The 23,580-nt window shown below is 44.2% G+C and overlaps 1 protein-coding gene across 1 annotated transcript; it reads right to left on the bottom strand.

Annotated features, from left to right (window-relative positions):
- Nucleotides 1–1,041: 1,041 nt before the first annotated feature.
- Nucleotides 1,042–20,146, bottom strand: LOC120106012. The gene is made up of 2 exons (XM_039118841.1): nucleotides 19,870–20,146; nucleotides 1,042–1,631 (listed from the first exon to the last, which is right to left on the bottom strand). Exons 1-2 carry the CDS (start codon nucleotides 20,144–20,146, stop codon nucleotides 1,042–1,044), a joined length of 867 nt encoding a protein of 288 aa, XP_038974769.1.
- Nucleotides 20,147–23,580: the final 3,434 nt, after the last annotated feature.

Here is a 23,580-nt window from a genome sequence, read left to right on the forward strand (position 1 = left end):
GTCTCTAATCACAAAGTCCACTCCTCCATGTGCTCCGTCCGCCAACCAGCTACCATCGAAGTTCATTTTGAGATGACCAAGGGGTGGGGGTACCCAAAAAAAGAAGGCAAAGCGCGCTGTAACAGCGGAGTGGGTATCCCAGATGTCCCTACGCAACTCAGAGGCAAGCATCGTGGTAGTCTTGATAATCTCCATCACATGGCGGGAGGCCCTATCCACCACTGTGCTCGGTGATGATCTCTTGCCCTCAAACACACGGGCATTTCTGTCCAGCCAAATGTGATAGGCCAGTTATGCCCTCATGACCCCTACCTCGAATGTGCTAGGTCTCCTTATGAACTTTCTTAAATGGTCAACAGCTCCTCTACTGACTCCAAGGCCTGGTGGAGGGGAACAGAAGAGCTCTCCCAGATTTGCACTGCCCTGGAGCACTCTAGAATAACATGGTTAATGGTCTCCTCAGCATCAGGGCAAACCTCATAGTATGGGGTGACCCGAGCACCTCGTCCAGCTAACATCCTTCTGGTTGGTAAATAACCCCATGCCATCTTCCAGATGACGAGGGCAACATGAGGGTGGATCCTCATCCTTCATATCCAACCACCATCAATCTTTCGGACTGGCGTCCTGAAAATCAAAGCCTGAACGTCCCTAGCCTGCACCCTCAATCGCCCAGTCGTCATCCATATTAGTTTGTCAATCTCCCCCCGTATCGGAGGGGGAGGGCCAGGACCCTCTCTGCTAGCCGAGCTCCAAAAACCTTCTGAATTATCCCCGTCCTCCAACCACCCTCCTCAGGGCTAATCAGATCACAGACTCTAAGCCCGGCTAGCCTGGCCATATCCATAAAAGTTGGCAGTTTGCATAACAGCCACTCAGTTACCCAACTGTCCTCCAGAATATCAATAATCCGCCCATCTTCGATCGCCCAACTGATTGTCGGGAGCACAACCGAGACTCTAGCACATCTCCCACCAGACAGGTGACCAGTGATATCGGACCCCAGTGGGTCTCGCCAGCGACAGACCCCATACTTGGACCTTAGCAAAGAGGCCCACATATTGTTAGGCTCCTGAATGAACCTGGCTGTATTCCTCGCCTCAAGGGCCTCTCGTCTCGCCACCAGTGATGGTACTCCAGACCACCAGTCCTAATCGGCTGACATAGCACCTCCCAGGCTACCAGGTGAACACCACCCCTGCCATCTCCTCTCCCCCATATAAACTCTCTGAACATCTGCTCCATGGTCCTCAGCGGTCTCATAGGAATGATAGAATTGGACATCAAGTGGATCGGGATCAAGCTGAGCACTGAGCGCACCAGCGTGATCCTACCCATCATAGAAAGGGCTTGCATCTGCCACCCTTCAAGTCTGTGGTTGATACTAAGTTCCATGTAAGAGCAATCTGAACTACATAAAAACCGTCCTGGAATCGAGATTCCCAAATACTTCAAGACACCCTCCTGCTTGCCAATCCCCAATATGTCCATGATATTTGCCTGCACCTGTGCCTTGGTCTTCGGGTTGGAGCACATTGCCGACTTGGCCAAATTTACTCGTTGCCCGGATGCAGCACAATAGTCCCATAAAATCCTCCCAATCGTCCGTGCGGCCTGCCTCGTCGCCTTGGCTAACAGCAAACATTCATCAGCAAATAACAAATGAGAGATAGGAGGGGCCTTGTACACTGGCCTGTAGACCTCCAAAACTTGCAAGTCCACTGCTCAGCGAAGGGCCCTAGAGAGCACATCTGCACAGATAATAAATAGTTGCAGAGATAGGGGACAACCCTGGCGGAGCCCACCAGAAGACTTGAAGAAACTTGATGGTGTGCCGTTCACCAGGACTGAGAAGGAAGGAGCCCTGACACATCCCATCACCCACCTGAGGAAATTCCAACTCATCCTGTTATAAGCTCTCTCCATGTCAAGCTTGATCACCATTAAACACCTTAATAGAGACATCAGAGCCACTCGTTTGCGTCCGCACTAGGGGATGACATCACTATGGCTAGGAGAGGATCCTGAGCCCCCAGATTGAGTCAGACCTGAATTGGGTCCATTTGAGTCTAAGTCATTTTCTTTTATTGCATTATTTGCTTTTGTCTTAGCCAAGTCAATTTTGTCAGTTGTTTTGTTATTAGACTAGTCAATTGCGTTTATGTAATTGGGTCAATTTAGTAGACCAATTTTAGTAAGGGATTAATTGATGTAAGGGTCCAAATTTGGTTAGTGTCAATTGATTAATTTGGTAAATTGATTACTTGACTTGGTCAAGATGTAAGATCTATATAAAGACCACTCCTCTCATGTATAAGGCAATTGATGATTGAATGAAAAAACCCTAGCCTTTTTTTTGTTCTTCTTCTTCTTCCTCCTCTTCTCTTCTTCCTGTGTCTCTATAACCTCTTCTTCCTTCTCTTTCCCTTCTTCTTCCTCTTTTTCTCTTCCTCCCTGCAGTGGTCCGCCATCATCTTGGTATCAGAGCAGCCCGGCTTTGCCCCTGTTGCCAAAGCCACGATCCAACCTCTTCTTCCATCTGTCACACCACAATTAGTTCCCTCCCCAAGCCCGTTCACACCACAAACCCACCTCCCCTCCTCCAGCGCATTCACACCATAGAATCCATCCGCTCCTACCCCAAGCCCGTTCACACAATGTCCCCTCCTCAAGCCTGTTTGCACCACGGAACCCGCTTCCCCTCCTCAAGCCTGTTTGCACCAGCGCGCACGCCTCCCTTCCCCATCACACCCGCGGCCGCCCTCACCCCACTCACCGCCAACAGCGCCACGCCACCCCCTCGGAGTCGTCTGCACCGACCAACGCCCGCCGCAAAGAACCGGAGGGTTCGACTCTCCTCACGTCCGCGCATCCCCCACTCAGAGAAGAACCCATCTATGATGCGCCATCGGAAGCCGCTTGCCAGAGAAGTGACCACCGCCGGCTTCCCCGTTGCCGCCTCATCACTGCCTCCGCCAAGCAGCACCACTTCGCCATCGGCTCGCCACCAGAAGCCACCGACTGTCGCTGCAAGCTCGTAGCTGCCGTTGCAGCCTCTGCTCCATCCTGCAGCTGCTGCGCTGCGACCTCCGCCCCGCCCCGCAGCCGCCGCCGCTGCGGAGATCGGTCTGTCTGTTAGGATCGTAGGCGCTGCCATCTCACTAAAACCCGCTGGTTATAGTGAAGGCTTAACCATGGCCTTTAAACCGACCATCCCAAGCGCTCCCCTTGTGGAGTGATTGATTAAAACCCCATTTGATTTTGATGAGCTCAAAGCATTTGAGTATATCTTGTGATTACTAATGAATTCAATTGAGTGTTTCAGTGAAAATCCTGTCCAAGTGTCTCTAGATTTGGTTCATAGTATTTTGGATAAGTTAAGAAGTCTGCTGAACCAAAGTCTGAGACTTGAGTCGACTCCCGAGTATCACGAGTCGACTCCAAGCGTATCAAGTTCACTGGCACGAGCTCGAGTCGACTCCAGACTAGTACGAGTCGACTCCGACTGAGAACAGAAAGAAGAACAGAAAGCCTCATCTCAGAACCTTCAACGAGTCGACTCCTGAAGTGCGCGAGTCGACTCCAATGGTCAACGAGTCGACTCCAGGGTAGTAAGAGTCGACTCCAAGAGGTACACAAAGAAAAGTCAGAGAGCAGTTTTCGAGTCTGAGATTCGAGTCGACTCCAGTGGAACGCGAGTCGACTCCGATGGTTGGCAAGTCGACTCCAGAGAAAGCAAGAGTCAACTCTCAGCGGTACACAAAGAAAAGGTCAGAGAGCATTTTATGGACTCTGAGATTCGAGTCGACTCCCGCAATACGCGAGTCGACTCCGAGACTGTGCGACCAATGACAGACAGAAAACCATGTTACTGCCTCTGAGATTCGAGTCGACTCCAAGACAAGCTTCACGTCAAAAGGCAGAAGACCAACTTTCGGAAACTGAGAGCCGAGTCGACTCCAAGGAAGTTCGAGTCGACTCCAAGACTGGATGAGCCAAAAGACAGAGAATCGGGAGTTCGGGCTCTGAGATTCGAGTCGACTCCAAGGACAGTCGAGTCGACTCGAGTGGACAAAATTCAAAATTGGATCCACGGACTTCTGTGGATGAGGCGACTCCAAAATTGCCAGGTCAGCTCCGAAGTTGGTGAGTCGACTCCGGGTCAAGACGAGTCGACTCCCAGTCGTGACGGCAACTTTAATTCAAATTTGGAACAGTTGCCGAGTCAACTCCGGAAAAGCTTGAGTCGACTCCCGCTACAGCCGAGTCGACTCCTGATCGCGCGAGTCGACTCCAACCCACCAACAGTCATATTGTCAGGCTGCGCAGAGTGTGCAGAACGGGCAGAAAAAGCAGTGTAACGGCTAGTTTCCGTGGGGGTTGGCTTAAATAGCCACAGAAGACTGTAGCAAGGCAGAGAACAGTCATTCCACTCCAACTAATCAAGGATTCAAGCTCTGCAACGTGCTCTTCAACGAAAAAGGGAAGATCTGCATTTACAGCTCCACCTACATCTTCCCAGCAATTAAAGCCTTCTCCTCCAGCATTCAAGTCGACTACACATTCAAGAGGAGACCGGAGTTCAAAAAGCCTTACCTCTTCTTCAGCTTAAAAGCGTTTGAGGGCTTCTAAACTCCTCTTTGATTATATTGTTTTATATCTGCTTTTGAGAAGCTTATTTTCCTTTCTGTCTATAACTTGTATTTACTTGGTTCAATCGGAGGATTGAATCAAGGGGATTAAGGTTGGTTGGTGAGCCAAGTTAAAACCAACGTGTGTAAGGGTTTGATTGTGAGCCCGGAAAAACAATCGGGGTTGGTTCTAGTCGGTGAGCCTGGGAAAAACCGACCGAGTTCGTTGTGAGCTCGTAAAACAACAAGTTTGGTTGTGAGCTTGCAAAACAACCAGCTGTAATCCAAGGAGGTTATAGTGAATTCCCAAGAGAGACTTGGGGAGTGGACGTAGGAGCAAGGGGTAGCTCCGAACCACTATAAAACTCTGTGTTTGCATTGGATTGTCTCTTCTCTTCTTCCTCTCACATCACTCACAGCACTTAGCATTAATTAAATAACTTGCAAGAGTTTTTAATTAATCATCCTTAAAGTTTTAAATATCTAAATTAATTTAAAACCCAATTCACCCCCCCCTCTTGGGTTGTCTATCTGGGCAACAAGTGGTATCAGAGCCAAAAACTCTTCCACTCAAGAGTTAAAAGATCAAAATGACAACCCCATTTGGATCTTCTCACATTGAGGGTCAGTCCACCCAAAGACCCCCTTTCTTCAATGGATCCGACTACTCATACTGGAAGGCTAGGATGAGAATATTCGTCCAAGCCCAAGACTATGAGATGTGGACCATTGTAGTGAATGGCCCATACATCCCATCCACATATGTAGAGGGTGTTAAGGTACCCAAATTAGAAAAGGATTGGGATGAACATGACATGAGGAAGGCACAATTAAACTCTAAAGCTATGAATGTGTTTTATTGTGCCTTAGATAGAAATGAATTCAATAGAGTCTCTACTTGCAACTCTGCAAAAGAGATCTGGGATAGACTTGAAGTGACCCATGAGGGCACGAATCAAGTTAAAGAATCCAAAATTAATATATTGGTTCATAAGTATGAACTATTTAAAATGGATTCTAATGAGACAATCACTAGCATGTTCACTAGGTTTACTGACATTGTCAATGGCCTAAAAAGCCTTGGCAAGAGCTATACTAACAGTGATCTTGTCAGGAAAATACTTCGCTGTCTACCAAGGTCATGGGAAGCCAAGGTGACGGCAATCCAAGAAGCTAAAGACTTGAACAAGCTTCCACTCGAAGAGCTCCTTGGATCCCTAATGACTCACGAGCTAACCATGAAGCAACACAGCGAAGAAGAGTCCTCCCATAAGAAAAAGGTAATAGCACTTAAATCTACTTCATCTAACAAGGACTTGTCCTGCAGTAGCAGCAGTGAAGAAGAAGAACATGAGGAAGATGATGGTGAGGCTCTTCTTGTGCGCAAGTTCAAGAGATTCATCAACCACAAGAAGTCCTATCATCAAAGGAGAGGCCCCTCAAATTTCTACCGCAAGGACAAAGGTAAGGAAAGGGAAAAACGAGGGGATTGGGTGTTACGAGTGCAAGAAGCCGGGTCACATAAGAGCAGAGTGCCCCTTACTGAAGAAGGGGAGTAAGTAGAAGAAGAAGAAGGCTCTTGTCACTACACTATCCGACTCCGACTCATCATCCTCCTCATCAGATGATGAACAAGAAGTGAAGGCCAATTTCTGCTTCATGGCCAACGAAAACGAGGTAACTTCCGATACGCATCTTGATTTTTCTTTTGATGAATTTTATGATGCATTTAATGAGTTAATGGTAGAATATAAGGCTATAAATCTTAAGAATAAAGAACTGAAAATAGCTAATCAATCATACCTACATAAATACGATAAATTAGTTAAGGATAAGAACTTAATCACCAAAGAAAATATTGAACTTAAAACAAGCAACCAACTTTTAACTCAAAAGACTAACACCTTAACTAAAGATAATGAAAAACTAACTAAGGAATTTTCAGAACTTAAAAAATATAAACAAACCTTAGATAAGGATCTTACAAAAGAACTTAATGATCTAAAAGCAGAAAATCAAACACTAACTAAAGAACTTAACAAATACAAACCCTTAGTTGAAAAATTTACATATAGTTCTGAAAAATTAAACATGATACTAAATAGTCAACGAGCAGTATTTAATAAAGCGGGTTTAGGGTATAAACCAAGAAATAAACAAAAACTTCTTAGTAACTTCTTTGTTAAAGCTGGAGAAACTAAAACTAAGAAAATAACCTGCTTTTGTTGTGGAACTATAGGACATAAGGCAAATGCATGTGACTATAGGAAAAGTAAAACAAAAAGAAAAATTAAAAGGGTATGGGTTCCAAAAGGAATCAACTTGACTAACCATGAAGGACCCAAGAAAACTTGGGTACCTAAGATGACATGATTTGCTTGTGTAGGAGTGTCTTGCAGCCAAAGGTCAACAAAAACCACTGGTATTTGGATAGTGGCTGCTCAAGGCACATGACGGGTGATAAAGATCAATTTTTCACCCTTGAAGCTAAGAAGGGAGGTGCTGTGACTTTTGGAGACAACAACCAAGGTCATATCATTGGTATTGGTAAAGTTCAAATCACCCCTTCTACTTTTATAGATAATGTTAGATATGTTGATGGTCTTAAGCATAACTTGTTAAGCATTAGTCAATTATGTGATATAGGATATGATGTTATGTTTAAACCATCACTATGCATTATAACAAATCCTAATGATAATAGTTTAGTTTTTAAAGGAATTAGACGTGGAAATGTATATGTTGTAGACCTAGAAGATCTTGCAAAACATAACCAATGTCTAGTTGTAAATGAAACTAAAGATAATGATGCTAGTTGGTTATGGCACCGTAAGTTAGGTCATGCAAGCATGGACACAATAACTAAACTAGTTAAAAGAGACTCCGTGATAGGTTTGCCAAAATTAAAATTTGAAAAGAACAAAATATGTGAAGCATGTCAATTTGGCAAACAATCTAGGAACTCTTTTAAATCCATAAAATGTGTCTCTACCTCTAGGCCTCTAGAATTATTACACATGGACCTATTTGGTCCAACTAGAACAACAAGCCTAGGTGGAAATAAATATGGTCTAGTTATAGTAGATGATTACTCTAGGTACACATGGGTCATGTTCCTAGCACATAAGGATCAAGCATTTTCTGTTTTTAAGAAGTTCTATAAGGAAGTAACAAATGCTAGAGAGTCTTCAGTCATAGCCATTAGAAGTGACCATGGTACCGAATTCGAAAATCAATCATTTGATGAATTTTGTAGTAAAAAGGGGATAACCCATAATTTCTCAGCACCTAGGACACCACAACAAAATGGAGTTGTGGAAAGGAAGAATAGAACACTAGAGGAAATGGCTAGAACTATGTTATGTGAAAGTAACCTCCCTAAGTACTTTTGGGGAGAAGCCATTAATACCTCTTGTCACATATTAAATAGAGTTCTATTGAGACCCATTATAAAGAAAACACCTTATGAACTGTGGAAAAACAGAAAACCAAAGGTTAATTATCTTCATGTTTTTGGATGTAGGTGTTTTGTGCATAATAATGGAAAAGATAATCTAGGGAAATTTGACCCTAAATCTGATGAAGGAATATTCTTAGGTTATTCTACAACTAGTAAAGCCTATAGAGTCTTTAATAAAAGAACCTTAGTCATAGAAGAATCTATACATGTAGTATTTGATGACTCTAGTGACATCTCCTCTAGTAAGAAAGTTAATTTTGATGATGATGTTGAAATACTTGAGGAAAAGATAGATGAGATGGGATTACAAGATGATAATCAAAAGTTGATTGAAGGAGAATCATCAAGCCAAGAGGCTATTGTGGATCATGGGCTAACAAAAGCTTGGAGGTATGCTCACGGGCATCCTAAGGAACTCATTCTAGATGATCCATCTCAACCGGTTAGGACTAGAGCTTCACTTAGAAATCTAAATAACCATCTAGCTTTTGTTTCACACTTTGAGCCCAAACATATAGAAGAAGCCGAAAATGATGTAAATTGGATAAATGCAATGCAAGAAGAACTAAACCAATTTACTAGAAACAAAGTGTGGGATCTAGTAGAGAGACCTTCTAAATATCCAATTATAGATACAAAATGGATATATAAAAATAAGCTAGATGAAAATGGAATTGTTATAAGGAATAAGGCTAGACTAGTGGCAAAGGGTTATAATCAAGAAGAAGGCATAGATTTTGATGAAACCTTTGCTCCCGTAGCTAGACTTGAGGCTATTAGACTATTATTAGCATATGCATGCTCTAAGGATTTCAAACTATTTCAAATGGATGTAAAAAGTGCATTTTTAAATGGGTATATTAATGAGGAAAGTGTATGTAGAACAACCTCCTGGTTTTGAAAATCATCAATACCCTAATCATGTGTATAAACTGAACAAAGCACTTTATGGATTAAAACAAGCACCTAGAGCATGGTATGAGAGACTTAGTAAATTCCTATTAGAACATGAATTCTCTAGGAGAAATGTAGACACAACATTATTTCTGAAAAAGCAAAATAAGGAGATGCTATTAGTACAGATTTATGTTGATGATATCATTTTCGGTGCTACTAACAATCGCCTCTGCGAAGAGTTTGCTGATTTGATGCAGAGTGAGTTTGAGATGAGCATGATGGGAGAGCTGAACTACTTCCTCGGGCTTCAAATCAAACAATCTGAAGGAGGCATCTTCATCAATCAAGCAAAATATGTCAAGGAGATGCTCAAGAAGTTTGATATGGAAGGAAACAAATCAATCAGCACCCCCATGAGCTCATCATGCAAATTAGATCAAGATGAATCAGGTAAATCTGTAGATCAAAAACTTTATAGAGGTATGATAGGATCTTTACTATATCTTACTGCAAGTAGACCTGATATTATGTTTAGTGTTTGCATGTGTGCTAGATATCAGGCTAATCCTAAAGAATCACACCTAGCTGCAGTTAAGAGAATTTTTTAAATACTTAATAGGAACTAAGAACATAGGGCTATGGTACTCTAAAGAATCTAGCCTAAACTTAATAGGGTACACAGATTCAGACTTCGCTGGATGTGAGCTTGATAGAAAAAGTACCAGCGGGTCGTGTCAGTTTCTAGGAGAAAACCTAATCTCATGGTTTAGCAAGAAACAAAACTCGGTTGCATTATCCACTGCAGAAGCTGAATATGTGGCAGCCGGGAGTTGTTGTGCTCAAATCTTGTGGATTAAACAACAATTAGAAGATTATGGCATTAAACAAGATAAAATCCCCATTAATTGTGATAATACAAGTGCCATAAATCTAACTAAAAATCCAATTCAACATTCAAGAACTAAACACATTGAGATAAGACATCACTTCATAAGAGATCATGTATTGAATGGTGATGTGTCACTCCAATTTGTTTGTACTGATAATCAATTAGCAGATATTTTTACAAAACCCCTAAGTGAAGAGAGGTTTAGCGTGCTTAGGAGGGGATTAGGAGTGATTGATCCATCCTAGTGGGAGTTTCCACTAGATTAATTGATTTTGATGATTAGAATGCGGTTAAAATAGAGTTTACATTCAATGATCATCAAATCAGATCCCAATTAGGTGATTAGAATGCGGTTATAGCATGACTTTTAGGTGCGTGCCAAGGTTAGAGATGACTCGAGTAAGTTTCAGAGCCGGCTCCTAAGGGGGAGTCGACTCGCGCATATTCTGGAGTCGACTCGAGGTCGAGTCGACTCGCGACTCAGGGGAGTCGACTCGCAGTCGGGATCCGACTTTTTAACCCTAGGTTTGTCGTTTCGCAAACACTTTTCTTTCAAGCCGCCACTGTTCAAAAAGCCCTAGAGCCGACTCCTAGGTCTTCCCCGATCGTCTCCAACCTCTGTTCGGTCGATTTTTTACCGGTTCTTAGGGTTTTTCGTCCGTTCCTAGGTCGTCTCCGGTCCGTCCCGAGTCTCCTCCGTCGACCTTTCTCCGTCCTTTAGGTGTTTCTTCCCGTTTAGGTCAAGATGCCTCGTAAGACCGTGGTTAGGAAGAGGTCCCGTCCCGAGGCCGGTCCCGAGCGGCGCTCCAAGGCGCGGCACGATCCCGCGAGGCAACCACCTCCGGCTCGTTCCCCGCCTAGGGCGGTTCCCGTGAGGCCATTGGCCGGGAAGGTCGTCTCCACCGGGAGGTATGTCGATTTCGACTTCCTCTCCCGGGAAGGGTTCACCATAGGTGATAGGCTTAGAGCCCAGGGCTTAGAGTTCTTCCTTACATTGGACCTCCCCACATATCCAGGGCTCGTTAGAGAGTTTTACGGGTACCGTCCATCGGGGAGATGGGGTATCGAGGGCACAGTAGCCGGTGTCCCTGTGTTTGTCACGGAGGATCTTATTGGCCACATCCTCCACCTTCCACTAGTAGGGGTGGCTCCCGCACACCCTGAGGATAGAGTTGAGGCCCTTACGGTCGTCTTAGGGCATCCACCTCAGTCCCCCCTAGACGAGGTATCTGCTAGCTCACTTCCTGTTGAAGTGAGAATTCTTTTGAGTATTCTGTCCAGGTCTGTCTTCCCTAAGACAGGAAGATTTGATTTTGTAAATGAGAGGGACCTAGCTATTATGTCTTACATTCTTCAGGACACCCCGGTCAACTTCCCCAAACTCATATATAGGTATATGTGTGAGCCCCTAGATAGACCTAGGCTCACCCTCCCATACGGCATGATTTTTACTCTTCTCTTTAGGGAGTACGAGATTCCCATTCCTGAGAGGGAACCCTCTCGTGCATTGCGATGGACAGATCGCTTGTGTACGGGGACCATGCACAGGATGGGGTTTCGGAAGAGAGAGGGGGTATGGGTTAGGAAGTCTACCCTCACCGCTCAGACCACCAGACCTTCACCCAGTCCTGAGCCCGATTCAGACTACCCAGACCTTCCAGACCATCCAGACCTTCCATCCACTCCTCCTGCTCCTACCACCTCCGCCGGACCTTCCTCCTCGGCACCACCCTCTATGGCGGTCCGGATTGATCCTGAGCAGCTCCGGGAGCTGCGACAGGAGATAGTCAGAGAGGTGAGGGATGAGCTGCTTCGGGAGCTCCGAGGTGCGGTGCCTGCTCCCACTCCTGCACCCGTATCTTCTCAGTTGGTCCCTTCCTTGACAGCCGTGACTGACATGACGGCTCATGTACGGGAAGAGATCTACAATGTCCGGAGTTTGGTCCAGGCCCAGTTCCACAGCATGAGTGAGGTCACGAGCTCCACTCGACAGATGTGAGAGGAGATAGGTCGTGACATGCACACCACCATCGAGGGGGCCGAGCGCTTGGCGAATGTACTCATCGACAAGCTGGACGCACTTCAGACATCGGTGACTGGGCTTCAGGCGTCGGTGACAGAGCTCTCCACTACACATAGCAGAGTTACCACGTCTATCATCACACAGCTTGGCCATGTCACAGATGCAGTCACCCTCCTCATGGAGCAGAGCCGATTGAGAGGAGGAGCACCATCCTCGAGAGGAGGAGCCACATCCTCGAGAGGAGGAGCCACATCCTCCAGAGGAGGAGATGCATCCTCGAGAGGGGGAGCTTCATCCTCGAGGAAGACATAGATGTGTTTGAGTTCTGTTTTGTATTGTTTTACTTTACTTATTGTATGCTCAAATCTACTTCAATTCATATCAATACAATGAGTAGACATCTTATCTTCAATTATGTGCCATTTGATGATTGGTTGTGCCATTGATTGTGGTTGATTACCTCCTTTTTGGTATGATGACAAAAAGGGAGAGAAATATGTATAAAATGTGTAAAAGGGGAGAAATATGAAAAAAATATGTAAAAGAAATCAATGGAAAATAGATAAAAAGATAAACTCTTAAAAACACACACAAATTTGTTCTAAGTGGATTCGGTACCTCGAGGCTCATTATCTCTCTTTTGGGGCTCCTAATGGAGTAATCTCCAGAATCTATTCAAGGGATATTCGGAGATTAGCTGAATCCTACTCAAGAACAAATTGACAGATTTTCCCTCTAAAAACAAAAAATTCAGTTCAAAAACTTCAAAGCATTAAAAGGAAATTCAGAGAATCAAAACATAGTTGAATGCATATGTTGAGGGGGAGAATCTGAATTTTAATCAAGCTAAATCATTAATGACATATAAGCCAAACAATTGATTGCATAATATGAAGGCTTATATAATTCCAAATGAAAGGGGGAGCTTTAACTCCGAAATTTGTTGTTTCACTCCTTTCAAACTTGGATAAATTAAATTATCAGACATTTGAATTCATTTATGGATTTTATTTCATTATTTATTGAGCAAGTCATTTTACATATACTCAAAGTTTTGTCATCATCAAAAAGGGGGAGATTGTGGAGTGATTGATTAAAACCCCATTTGATTTTGATGAGCTCAAAGCATTTGAGTATATCTTGTGATTACTAATGAATTCAATTGAGTGTTTCAGTGAAAATCCTGTCCAAGTGTCTCTAGATTTGGTTCATAGTATTTTGGATAAGTTAAGAAGTCTGCTGAACCAAAGTCTGAGACTCGAGTCGACTCCCGAGTATCACGAGTCGACTCCAAGCGTATCAAGTTCACTGGCACGAGCTCGAGTCGACTCCAGACTAGTACGAGTCGACTCCGACTGAGAACAGAAAGAAGAACAGAAAGCCTCATCTCAGAACCTTCAACGAGTCGACTCCTGAAGTGCGCGAGTCGACTCCAATGGTCAACGAGTCGACTCCAGGGTAGTAAGAGTCGACTCCAAGAGGTACACAAAGAAAAGTCAGAGAGCAGTTTTCGAGTCTGAGATTCGAGTCGACTCCAGTGGAATGCGAGTCGACTCCGATGGTTGGCAAGTCGACTCCAGAGAAAGCAAGAGTCGACTCTCAGCGGTACACAAAGAAAAGGTCAGAGAGCATTTTATGGACTCTGAGATTCGAGTCGACTCCCGCAATACGCGAGTCGACTCCGAGACTGTGCGACCAATGACAGACAGAAAACCATGTTACTGCCTCTGAGATTCGAGTCGACTCCCAGACAGCTCGAGTCGACTCCAAGACAAGCTTCACGTCAAAAGGCAGAAGACCAACTTTCGGAAACTGAGAGCCGAGTCGACTCCAAGGAAGTTCGAGTCGACTCCAAGACTGGATGAGCCAAAAGACAGAGAATCGGGAGTTCGGGCTCTGAGATTCGAGTCGACTCCAAGGACAGTCGAGTCGACTCGAGTGGACAAAATTCAAAATTGGATCCACGGACTTCTGTGGATGAGGCGACTCCAAAATTGCCAGGTCATCTCCAGAAGTTGGCGAGTCGACTCCGGGTCAAGACGAGTCGACTCCCAGTCGTGACGGCAACTTTAATTCCAATTTGGAACAGTTGCCGAGTCGACTCCGGAAAAGCTTGAGTCGACTCCCGCTACAGCCGAGTCGACTCCTGATCGCGCGAGTCGACTCCAACCCACCAACGGTCATATTGTCAGGCTGCGCAGAGTGTGCAGAACGGGCAGAAAAAGCAGTGTAACGGCTAGTTTCCGTGGGGGTTGGCTTAAATAGCCACAGAAGACTGTAGCAAGGCAGAGAACAGTCATTCCACTCCAACTAATCAAGGATTCAAGCTCTGCAACGTGCTCTTCAATGAAAAAGGGAAGATCTGCATTTACAGCTCCACCTACATCTTCCCAGCAATTAAAGCCTTCTCCTCCAGCATTCAAGTCGACTACACATTCAAGAGGAGACCGGAGTTCAAGAAGCCTTACCTCTTCTTCAGCTTAAAAGCGTTTGAGGGCTTCTAAACTCCTCTTTGATTATATTGTTTTATATCTGCTTTTGAGAAGCTTATTTTCCTTTCTGTCTATAACTTGTATTTACTTGGTTCAATCGGGGGATTGAATCAAGGGGATTAAGGTTGGTTGGTGAGCCAAGTTAAAACCAACGTGTGTAAGGGTTTGATTGTGAGCCCGGGAAAACAATCGGGGTTGGTTCTAGTCGGTGAGCCTGGGAAAACCGACCGAGTTCGTTGTGAGCTCGTAAAACAACAAGTTTGGTTGTGAGCTTGCAAAACAACCAGCTGTAATCCAAGGGGGTTATAGTGAATTCCCAAGAGAGACTTGGGGAGTGGACGTAGGAGCAAGGGATAGCTCCGAACCACTATAAAACTCTGTGTTTGCATTGGATTGTCTCTTCTCTTCTTCCTCTCACATCACTCACAGCACTTAGCATTAATTAAATAACTTGCAAGAGTTTTTAATTAATCATCCTTAAAGTTTTAAATATCTAAATTAATTTAAAACCCAATTCACCCCCCCTCTTGGGTTGTCTATCTGGGCAACACCCCTGGCGTTCGATTGCAACTTGGCCCACACCGGCCTCCGCCGTAGGCGAGCCTTGCTGACTTGGCCCACACCGGCCTCCACCAACAATCCCCTCCAGCAAGCGAGCCCTGCTGACTTGGCCATATCGGCCTCCGCCAACAATCCCCCTCCCAACAAGAGAGTTTTTTTTTTTAATCGCTTATCCTGGGAATCGAACCCATGCCGCTGGCTCTGATACCACTGTTAGAACTGTAGGCGCTGCCATCTCACTAAAATCCGCAGGTTATAATAAAAGCTTAACCATGGTCTTTAAACCGACCATCCCAAGCGCTCTCCTGGCCTCCGATTGCGACTTGGCCCACACTGGCCTCCGCCGCGGGCAAGCCTTGCTGACTTGGCCCACATCGGCCTCCACCAACAATCCCCCCCAGCAAGCGAGCCCTGCCGACTTGGCCCATACCGGTCTCCGCCAAATATCCTCCCGAACCCATCAGGATGTTGAAGAAGACACTAACGGGTAAGCCCCAAAACCCATTAGCCCGTACCCACTGGCCCGGATCCATTTTGGAGGAAAAAAAAGGAGTTGCATGTGACTTGCACGTGACCCAAAAAAAGAGAAAAAAAGAGAGGAAAAAAATCCTTACTCTGTAACTTCTCATCTTCAACCTCCGTCCGCACCGTGAACCGCATCGCCGCTGTTGTCGAGCCACATCATCACTACACCGCAGCTGCCCAAACGCCGCCCACCCGACAAGCAGCGCTGCCGCACCGGCCAACCTTCCCCGCCGCCCTCCAAGCCTCCTCTTCTTTTCGTCGACTTTGCCCACCGGTATCCGAGCCGTCACCGCCCATCTCCGTCATCGTTTATCGCCCGAGCCACCGCCGTCGAGCGTCGCTTCCCCTTCCAAGCATCCCGAGCGTAGCTCCTCTGCCACCGTCACTTCCACCGCGGTGCCTCCCCGCCGTTGAGCAGTTCGTCCGACCACCACTAGGGCTGCTGCCACCCCCTACCCTTCACCCCTTCGCCAACTGCTTTTCACTGTCGGTGCCTCTATCTCGCCCCACTCCCTCTCCAAATCCAGAGCGATTCCAAACCCTCTTTCATCTCCACTCCTTTCTTCCCCATCCCCGAGTCAGTAGAGCCCAACAAGCCACGCCCCACTCCCACGCCTAGTCCACGGGCTGCACCCACATCCGCGCCCAATCCACTCACTGTAGGGCCCAACAGGCCCACTTGCAGCAACCCACTTGTGGCCCAATGCCCTTCAGGCCGCCCACTTCTTCAAAGTCCCATCCACAGACCCGCCAAATTGCTGTGATCAGATCTAAGTTGAAACCAATTGAAGCCAATTGAAGGGTCCATGAGCTACAACCGCGCCCCGATCGTCGCCCCAATCCACGAGCAAGCGACTGGTCGTCTACTTCACGACAGGTGATAGGTTTCTACTTTCTTGAGCTTGTTCATTTAATTATGTTCTAATTTTCTTGTATGATAGCTGTATTTTTGAAACTTACTTTTGTTGTCAAAATTCAGAACATAAAACCTCTACTTTTAAACTTATCCTATTCGCCTTTTAAAATCTAGATATTAAATTAGCACACCCTAGCAACTGGACGTTTCTCAGCATTCTTTGATCAGATTACTTTAGGATAGAACAACTGTACTACTTGATTGCAATCTAATTTCTTAAATTGAATAATCTTATTTCTTAATTTCGAATAATAGAAGTAAAATCAGGAACATTTAAACTTTAAGTTATTTTTGTGAAAACTTGTTGATCTCTGAAATCATAATAGATTGCATTAGTAGGTCGTCCTGCATCAAATTTGGTCCTGCATCATATTTATTAGGGTTTCATTAGTGATATTGCATTTTACATCATCATATATAGTGTTAATATTGCATGTCAACCCGTAATGAGGAGTATCAAGCCGACCAACCTAAAGTCCCCTTAGCTACCATGGATTCCAAAGTCCTGAAATTCCTCATGGACCAGTTCGCTGCTATATGAGCGCAAAGGAAAGAAATCATGCAAGAGGTTCGTGAGTTCGTGCAGAATTCTAGGACCTCTAAACCACCAACCCCCATTGCAGGACAACTTAAAATTGATTTGGCTGCACCACGTATAGTCCTTCCCCATTCTCCTAAGAACCAAATCCACTGCTCTAGGTGTTAACAATTCGGCCACATAGCGTCTCAATATTCCACTAAGACCTACTTGATTACTGAACCAGAAGTTGGGAACCAGGAGGCCGAATATGTCGAAGAAGTTTATGAACCAAATATAGAAGATTATGTAGAAGACTTTAAAGACGAACCCACCAAATTAGAATTTGTCTAGAATAATCTCCAAAAGGAAACTATCGATCTAAGTACAAACACACCACTTCACATCACTACTTCGAAAGAGGTATTAAAAGATATCGAGAGCGAGTCCCCTGTGTTGGCACATGTGGCTAAAGATATCATTGAGGAATCCAACCCCGATCACTCCCCTGTGATAGCTCCCCTTCTAGAAGTGTTTCATTTGGTAGTCCTGGATGATCTTCTAGATGCACTTTCTCCGATGCGTGATATCCAACAAGCAATTGATCTAATTCCTGGAGCATCTCTGCCCAACCTTCCACAACATAGGCTCCACCTAAATGCATATGCTAGGATCTGAAATTTAATGTTACCGACAGTTGATTTTGCATATAATAGTTCTATTAACAAGTCCATAAGCATGAGTCTATTTGAAGTGGTGCATGATTACAAACCTAGGCAATCCATAGACCTGATTCCCATGTCTCATCAGTATAGGATGTCTGAGTCTACATAGTCATTTGCATCGCACCCACATTCATAGCATCAAGAAATCAACAAACATGTTCACTTTGATAACTTAAAATATAAATCCCTTGCTGATTTATATAGACGTTATAAAGAGTTAAGTGAAAGAGGTTACGTCATGATAAGAATTAGACTTGAACGACTTTTTTCGGAAACGTTCAAGAAATTGCAAGCTTGTAATGTGGAACCGTTCAAAGTCTTAAAAAAATCAGTTCAAATGTATATGTTGTGGATCTTCCTGATGACTATAGGATTAGTGCAATATTTAATATTAAATATTTGATCCCCTACAAAAAGACAACATTTATCTCTTTCGACTCTTTTGTTGACACACCTGCCCTTATTGATCACCCTGATCCTTACTTGCTATTGAGCCACCACCTCCAAAATTTCATGCAAACAGAGAATAAATAGAACATATATTATATGAGTAGGTTATGTCATCCAAGAATGGTGGATACCAACATTACCTTGTTTGGTGAAAGGGCCGACCAAAGTCTGACGTTATATAAATTTCGCGAGCCGAGTTGCAGCGCCTTGACCCTGATCTCCTGGAGCAGTACGACAGCCGATCAGACCTACACTCGATGGGGTCGAGTTTTTTCCATCTAGGAGGAGTTGACGGGGACATCAGAGCCGTTCGTTCGCGTCCGCACTAGGGGATGACATCACTATGGCTAGGAGAGAATCTTGAGCCTCCGGATTGAGTTAGACTCGGATTAGGTCCATTTGAGTCCGAGTCATTTTTTTATTGCATTATTTGTTTTTGTCTTAGTCAAGTCAATTTGGTTAGTTATTTTTTTATTAGACTAGTCAATTGGGTTTATGTAATTGGGTCAATTTAGTGGACCAATTTTGATAAGAGATTAATTGATGTAAGGGTCCAAAAATGGTCAGTGTCAATTGATTGATTTAGTCAATTGATTACTTGACTTGGTCAAAATGTAAGGTCTATATAAAGACCACCCCTCTCATATATAAGGCGATTGATGATTGAATGAGAAAACCCTAGCCTCTTTCTAGTTTTTCTCCTTTTTCCTCCTCATCTTTCCTCCTTCCTGCGTCTCTATAATCTCTTCTTCCTTCTCCTTCTCTTCTTCTTCCTCTTTCTCTCTTCCTCCCTGCAGTGGTCCTCCTCTTCTCTTCTTCCTCCCTTCTCTTCCTCCCATCACACCTCCTGGTCGGGGCCCTTCTAAGATCAAATATGAACTCCTGCGCGATGAGCACATTATCTGAGATATTTCGCCCACCAATAAAGGCTCCCTTCTTCGGACTGATAATCCTCGGTAAAATACCTCTCAACTTCACTACCATAATCTTCACCGTCACCTTATACAATGTAGTACATAGGCTAATCGGCCTAAAATGATCCGGCTCTGTAGCATCTTGCCGTTTCGGGATCAGCGTGACAAACGTCCTTTTCCAATCTGAAGATTTTACTTCTGTGCTGAAGAACTGCTGAATAGCCTCCGCCATATCCTGTCTAACAACCATCCAATACTTTCGGAAGAATATTGATGGAAAGCCATCCAAATCCGATGCCTTGTCCTCCTCAAGGGATCATACTGTCTCCTAAATCTTCCTATCTGACACCGGACCAGACAAAGCTGAATTGTCCTTCCCGAGGCGAAGCTCAGGACAAAAAGCTCCAAACCTCCTCATCCGTCCCGAGGTTTTTATTTACGGTGCGGATGGTAGGGACATCATCTCACCAACTCCCCCAGTCCATGGCCTCATTTCTTGCCTAAAATCTGGAAGAAGAAATGGAAAGGGCCGTGGGACCCAACAATACTTCAAGTACTTGGCAAGAAAATGTAGCACAAGATAATACTAATCAAAACCGTCTTACGCAACTAGCCCCTCACGTCATGGAAGAATTGATTATTTTTTTGACATTTTGTCCAGCAACCTTCTTTGGTTTGCTATATAAAGGCATGGCTCCCTCGCCATGTAAAGGCACCAGCAACATTAGCTTGGGAGTGTGTTGAGATCCTGTGGCCAGCTGAGAGGCCCAGCTATGCGGGGTCTTGAGGTGCAAGCAATGCAGCAGCTAGTCCTCGCCGTAGCAATTTGCATGATCGCCTCCGTCGCAGGGGCCGGAGTCGAGCCTTACTTCCATTCTTCTCCTCCACCACCATACTACTACAAGTCACCACCTTATCATTACAAATCTCCACCTCCACCATCGCCATCTCCACCCCCACCCTACCAGTATAAATCACCACCCCCACCATCTCCCTCCCCTCCACCTCTCTACCATTACAACTCCCCACCACCACCACAACCACCACCACCACCACCACCACCATACCATTATAAATCACCACGTCCACCGTCGCCTTCACCACCACCTCCTTACTGCTATAAATCACCCCCACCACCATCACCATCCCCCCCTCCTCCCTACCATTACAAGTCACCTCCACACCATCACCATCATCTCTTCCTCCTTACCACTATAAATCTCCTCCACCACCATCGTCATCTCCTCCTCCTCCATACCATCATAAATCCCCACCCCCTCCATCACGATCACCTCCTCCTCCTTACCACTATAAATATCCTCCACCACCATCACCATCCCCCCCTCCTCCCTACCATTACAAGTCACCTCCACCACCATCACCATCACCTCCTCCTCCTTACCACTATAAATCTCCTCCACCACCATCGTCATCTCCCCCTCCTCCATACCATCATAAATCCCCAACCCCTCCATCACCATCACCTCCTCCTCCTTATCACTATAAATATCCTCCACCACCATCTCCATCACCACCTCCCCACTATGTCTACAAGTCGCCACCTCCTCCCTCACCATCACCTCCTCCTCCTCCTCCTCATCATCATCATCATTACAAGTCACCGCCTCCTCCCTCTCCATTGCCGCCTCCACTACCGTACCGCTACAACTCCCCGTCACCACCCAAGCATTCATCTCCTCCCTCGTACTATTACTATACAACCCCTCCACCTCCAACCCATTATTAAATCCGCATGTCAGAGACCAGAGCCCGGAGATTGGTAGTAAGGTAATAATAAAGGTGAGCGATTTTTACACTTCTAGATGTGTTTTCTTGAAACATGTAAGAATGCAGAAAAAGGAAAAAGCTCCACAAGAAAGACGTGTTCCATGTCATGTATATGAAGTGAGATCCTGTGAAACTGATAGCATGACTGCTGAATGGCTTCCAAAAGGTTTCTTGTATCTGTTCTTTATCTATTATATATGAATCAAATCTTGGTTCCAAATCTTGGGGTTCCCATATTTCAGAATAATATTATATGGTGCATCTCCTTTCATTGAATAATTTTAAAAAATAATTTTTTAAGAACAAAATGAGACCTCTTTCTCGAGCGATTGTAACTGGGCTTGGTTATTTGTTTGAGCTGGGATTTTGCCGGTTGTTCTCTATGTTGCCAGCTGTAACTACTTGTTTGTCGCTGAAAGAGAAAGAAAGAAAAGTATGTTCAATAGAAAATAAATAAATATTTTATATTTAGTTAGAGTTTTTACAAAAGAGATGAAAAATAGTTTTTCTACATAAATAAGATTTCTACATTTTATAAAAATGAAGCAGAATATTGAAAAGCTTAATTTTCACCGGCTAGAAATTGGAAAATTTCTTTTCCTATGTACCTAATTTTTTTACTTTATTAAGAGTATAATAGATATTATACATAATTTTATAAAAAATCAGATGCTCAACCAGACATAAATTATTCTGGGTTGTGATGTTTTTTTTATGAACAATTAAACGTACAAAAATTACTTTTTCAGATATTATATATTTAGCCATCAGTATTTAAAAAAAATAGTAAAAAACTTAAAAACTATCTTTTAAAATAATATATATTTAGACATCAGCATTTTAGAAAAAATATTTTAGTAGAAAAAATTTATCGTGTGAATAAGATGATTCTTAATATAATAATCTGAGTGGGAGAGAATGATAAAAGTATGATGCTTTCGGGAGCCGTTTCTTTGGCCGAGCAAGTACCCTCTGTGATATGGCACCAAGAGTGGGTGTAGTTTACTGATGCAACCCACGTGGGATTATTGAATGTTTAAGTTGCTAAGCAAGCATTATATCTGGGCCAATGAGCTTTTTTTGGCATAACATACACCATAATGATGGAATTTTTGTAACAAAGCGGAAATGCACGTCTTGTCCTATCCAACTACTCCTTGATGTGCCGTACATAGATAACAGATTATAAAAAGCAAATCATCGACGTCTAATATCAAATCATAAACTTTGCTTCCACTTTTGGGCGGTAAACTAATACCTTAAAATTTAATAAACTTTGGATATTTCCTAGTTTAGGACAATGTTGACTGCTCCATTATTGAATGGGATATTGAAAGATAGACAATGTGAGGTGGCATTGCTGGGAGACAAGATTAGCCTACAGAGGTTGGACCTAGCAAGCCTATAGCCTCTACTTATGAGCATACTGAGCCATCTGACCTCATGAAGATTCATGATAATCATGATTGAGAGAGTGGACCTTTAACTCTAGTTCAACCTCACACTAGAGAGTTCTCTCAGTTTCTCTCTCTCTCCACACAACCCTTCAATAGTTTGTAACATGGTATTAAAAAGATTATGTACATGCATGAATTTAATCTAACACAAACCACTAAAATAAGATGCGTTAAGCAATGAGCAGTTGTGGTACATCAATTAGAATTATAGATAGCATGCTTTCATGAATATTAGATCTGCTCAATGAAAAAAAGGGGATAGATTTGGGCCGGCCCTAACCTAGGATACAACTTGATTTAGTTAGACATAAGACTAACTTGGCCCAGCTTTCAAGCTAACTTCGTAGCATGAGACTATTAGTTATCAAGCTTTGGTCTCACTTCTCCTTCTTTACAGTGCCCTCCGTCTCTTTCCCCCATTCCACCAAGCCCATATGAGCCATGAAGGACGGGTTGGAATCTTGGCAACAGCAAGCAGGAGGGCAATGAATCTAGAGTCCGAGCTGCTCCACCTATACAAGGGCCTTGAGAATTTTGGTGTAGTGAGCAAGAGGACGGCGCTTGCTTGGCATCGACGTGAATGGTACAATATGTTAGATTCAGACTAATCGGCATCATGGCATGACGGTGCGGTCGTTGAGGCAAGAGTGAGGAGGAAAAAGCTGAGAGGAGCGATGAGATGAGGAGTAAGAGTGGGGACCATATTAGTATGCTAGATTTGATCGGTGGTTGAGGTGAGAGAAGGTGAGGAGGTGAGGGGGTGGACTAGTGGAGAGATGAGAGGAGGTGAGGAGGGCTAGACTAGTGAGGAGCCGCAGGAGGAGCCTAATGATAACCCTAGTTGCTGCCTTATGATAACCCTAGTTGCTGCCTCCTCCTTTCCTTAACCAAGCTTGGGCCTTTGGGGTGCGGGTTAAGGGCCTTATGTAATATAAATAGTATATAAATAACCTGGCTTGGGCTGGTCTTAAGCTGATCGATGTGAACCCGACTTTGACCCGTTCATTGGGTAGGCTTAACTTTCAAGCCCAACCCAGCTTGCCGAGTTTAAGAACTAGGCAGTCTAGGCGTAAGTCCATCCAAAATGTGGGCTTAGGCAAGCCAGACGGGCCATCCAGTATTTTAGCAAATTTATTCATGACTCATCTAAAGTAGTTGTGGAAATATCGTGATTATAAAAGAACGGTTCAATTTTATTCTAAGTTAGGGGTTTTTGAGTATAATGCTATATAATCTGGATTTTTAAATGTAGAAGAGCTTTTCTAGATAATGTAGCCTTACCATCAATATGGAGAATACATGTAGAGGAAACCAGGGGGTTTCTAAAGTCCAAAC

This window comes from Phoenix dactylifera, unplaced genomic scaffold (genome assembly GCF_009389715.1).
Source record: "Phoenix dactylifera cultivar Barhee BC4 unplaced genomic scaffold, palm_55x_up_171113_PBpolish2nd_filt_p 000430F, whole genome shotgun sequence".
Classification (NCBI taxonomy): Eukaryota; Viridiplantae; Streptophyta; class Magnoliopsida; order Arecales; family Arecaceae; genus Phoenix; species Phoenix dactylifera.

What these genes read in the sequence shown, in the direction of transcription:
- LOC120106012 (XM_039118841.1), bottom strand. Translation starts at nt 20,146, where the DNA reads ATGGTGATGGTGGTGGGGGTGATTTATAGCAGTAAGGAGGTGGTGGTG. An exon ending in GGTGGAGGAGAAGAATGGAA is followed by an intron (nt 1,632 to 19,869) that starts GTAAGGCTCGAC and finishes GTTTGCTGTTAG; the next exon opens with CCAAGGCGACGAGGCAGGCC.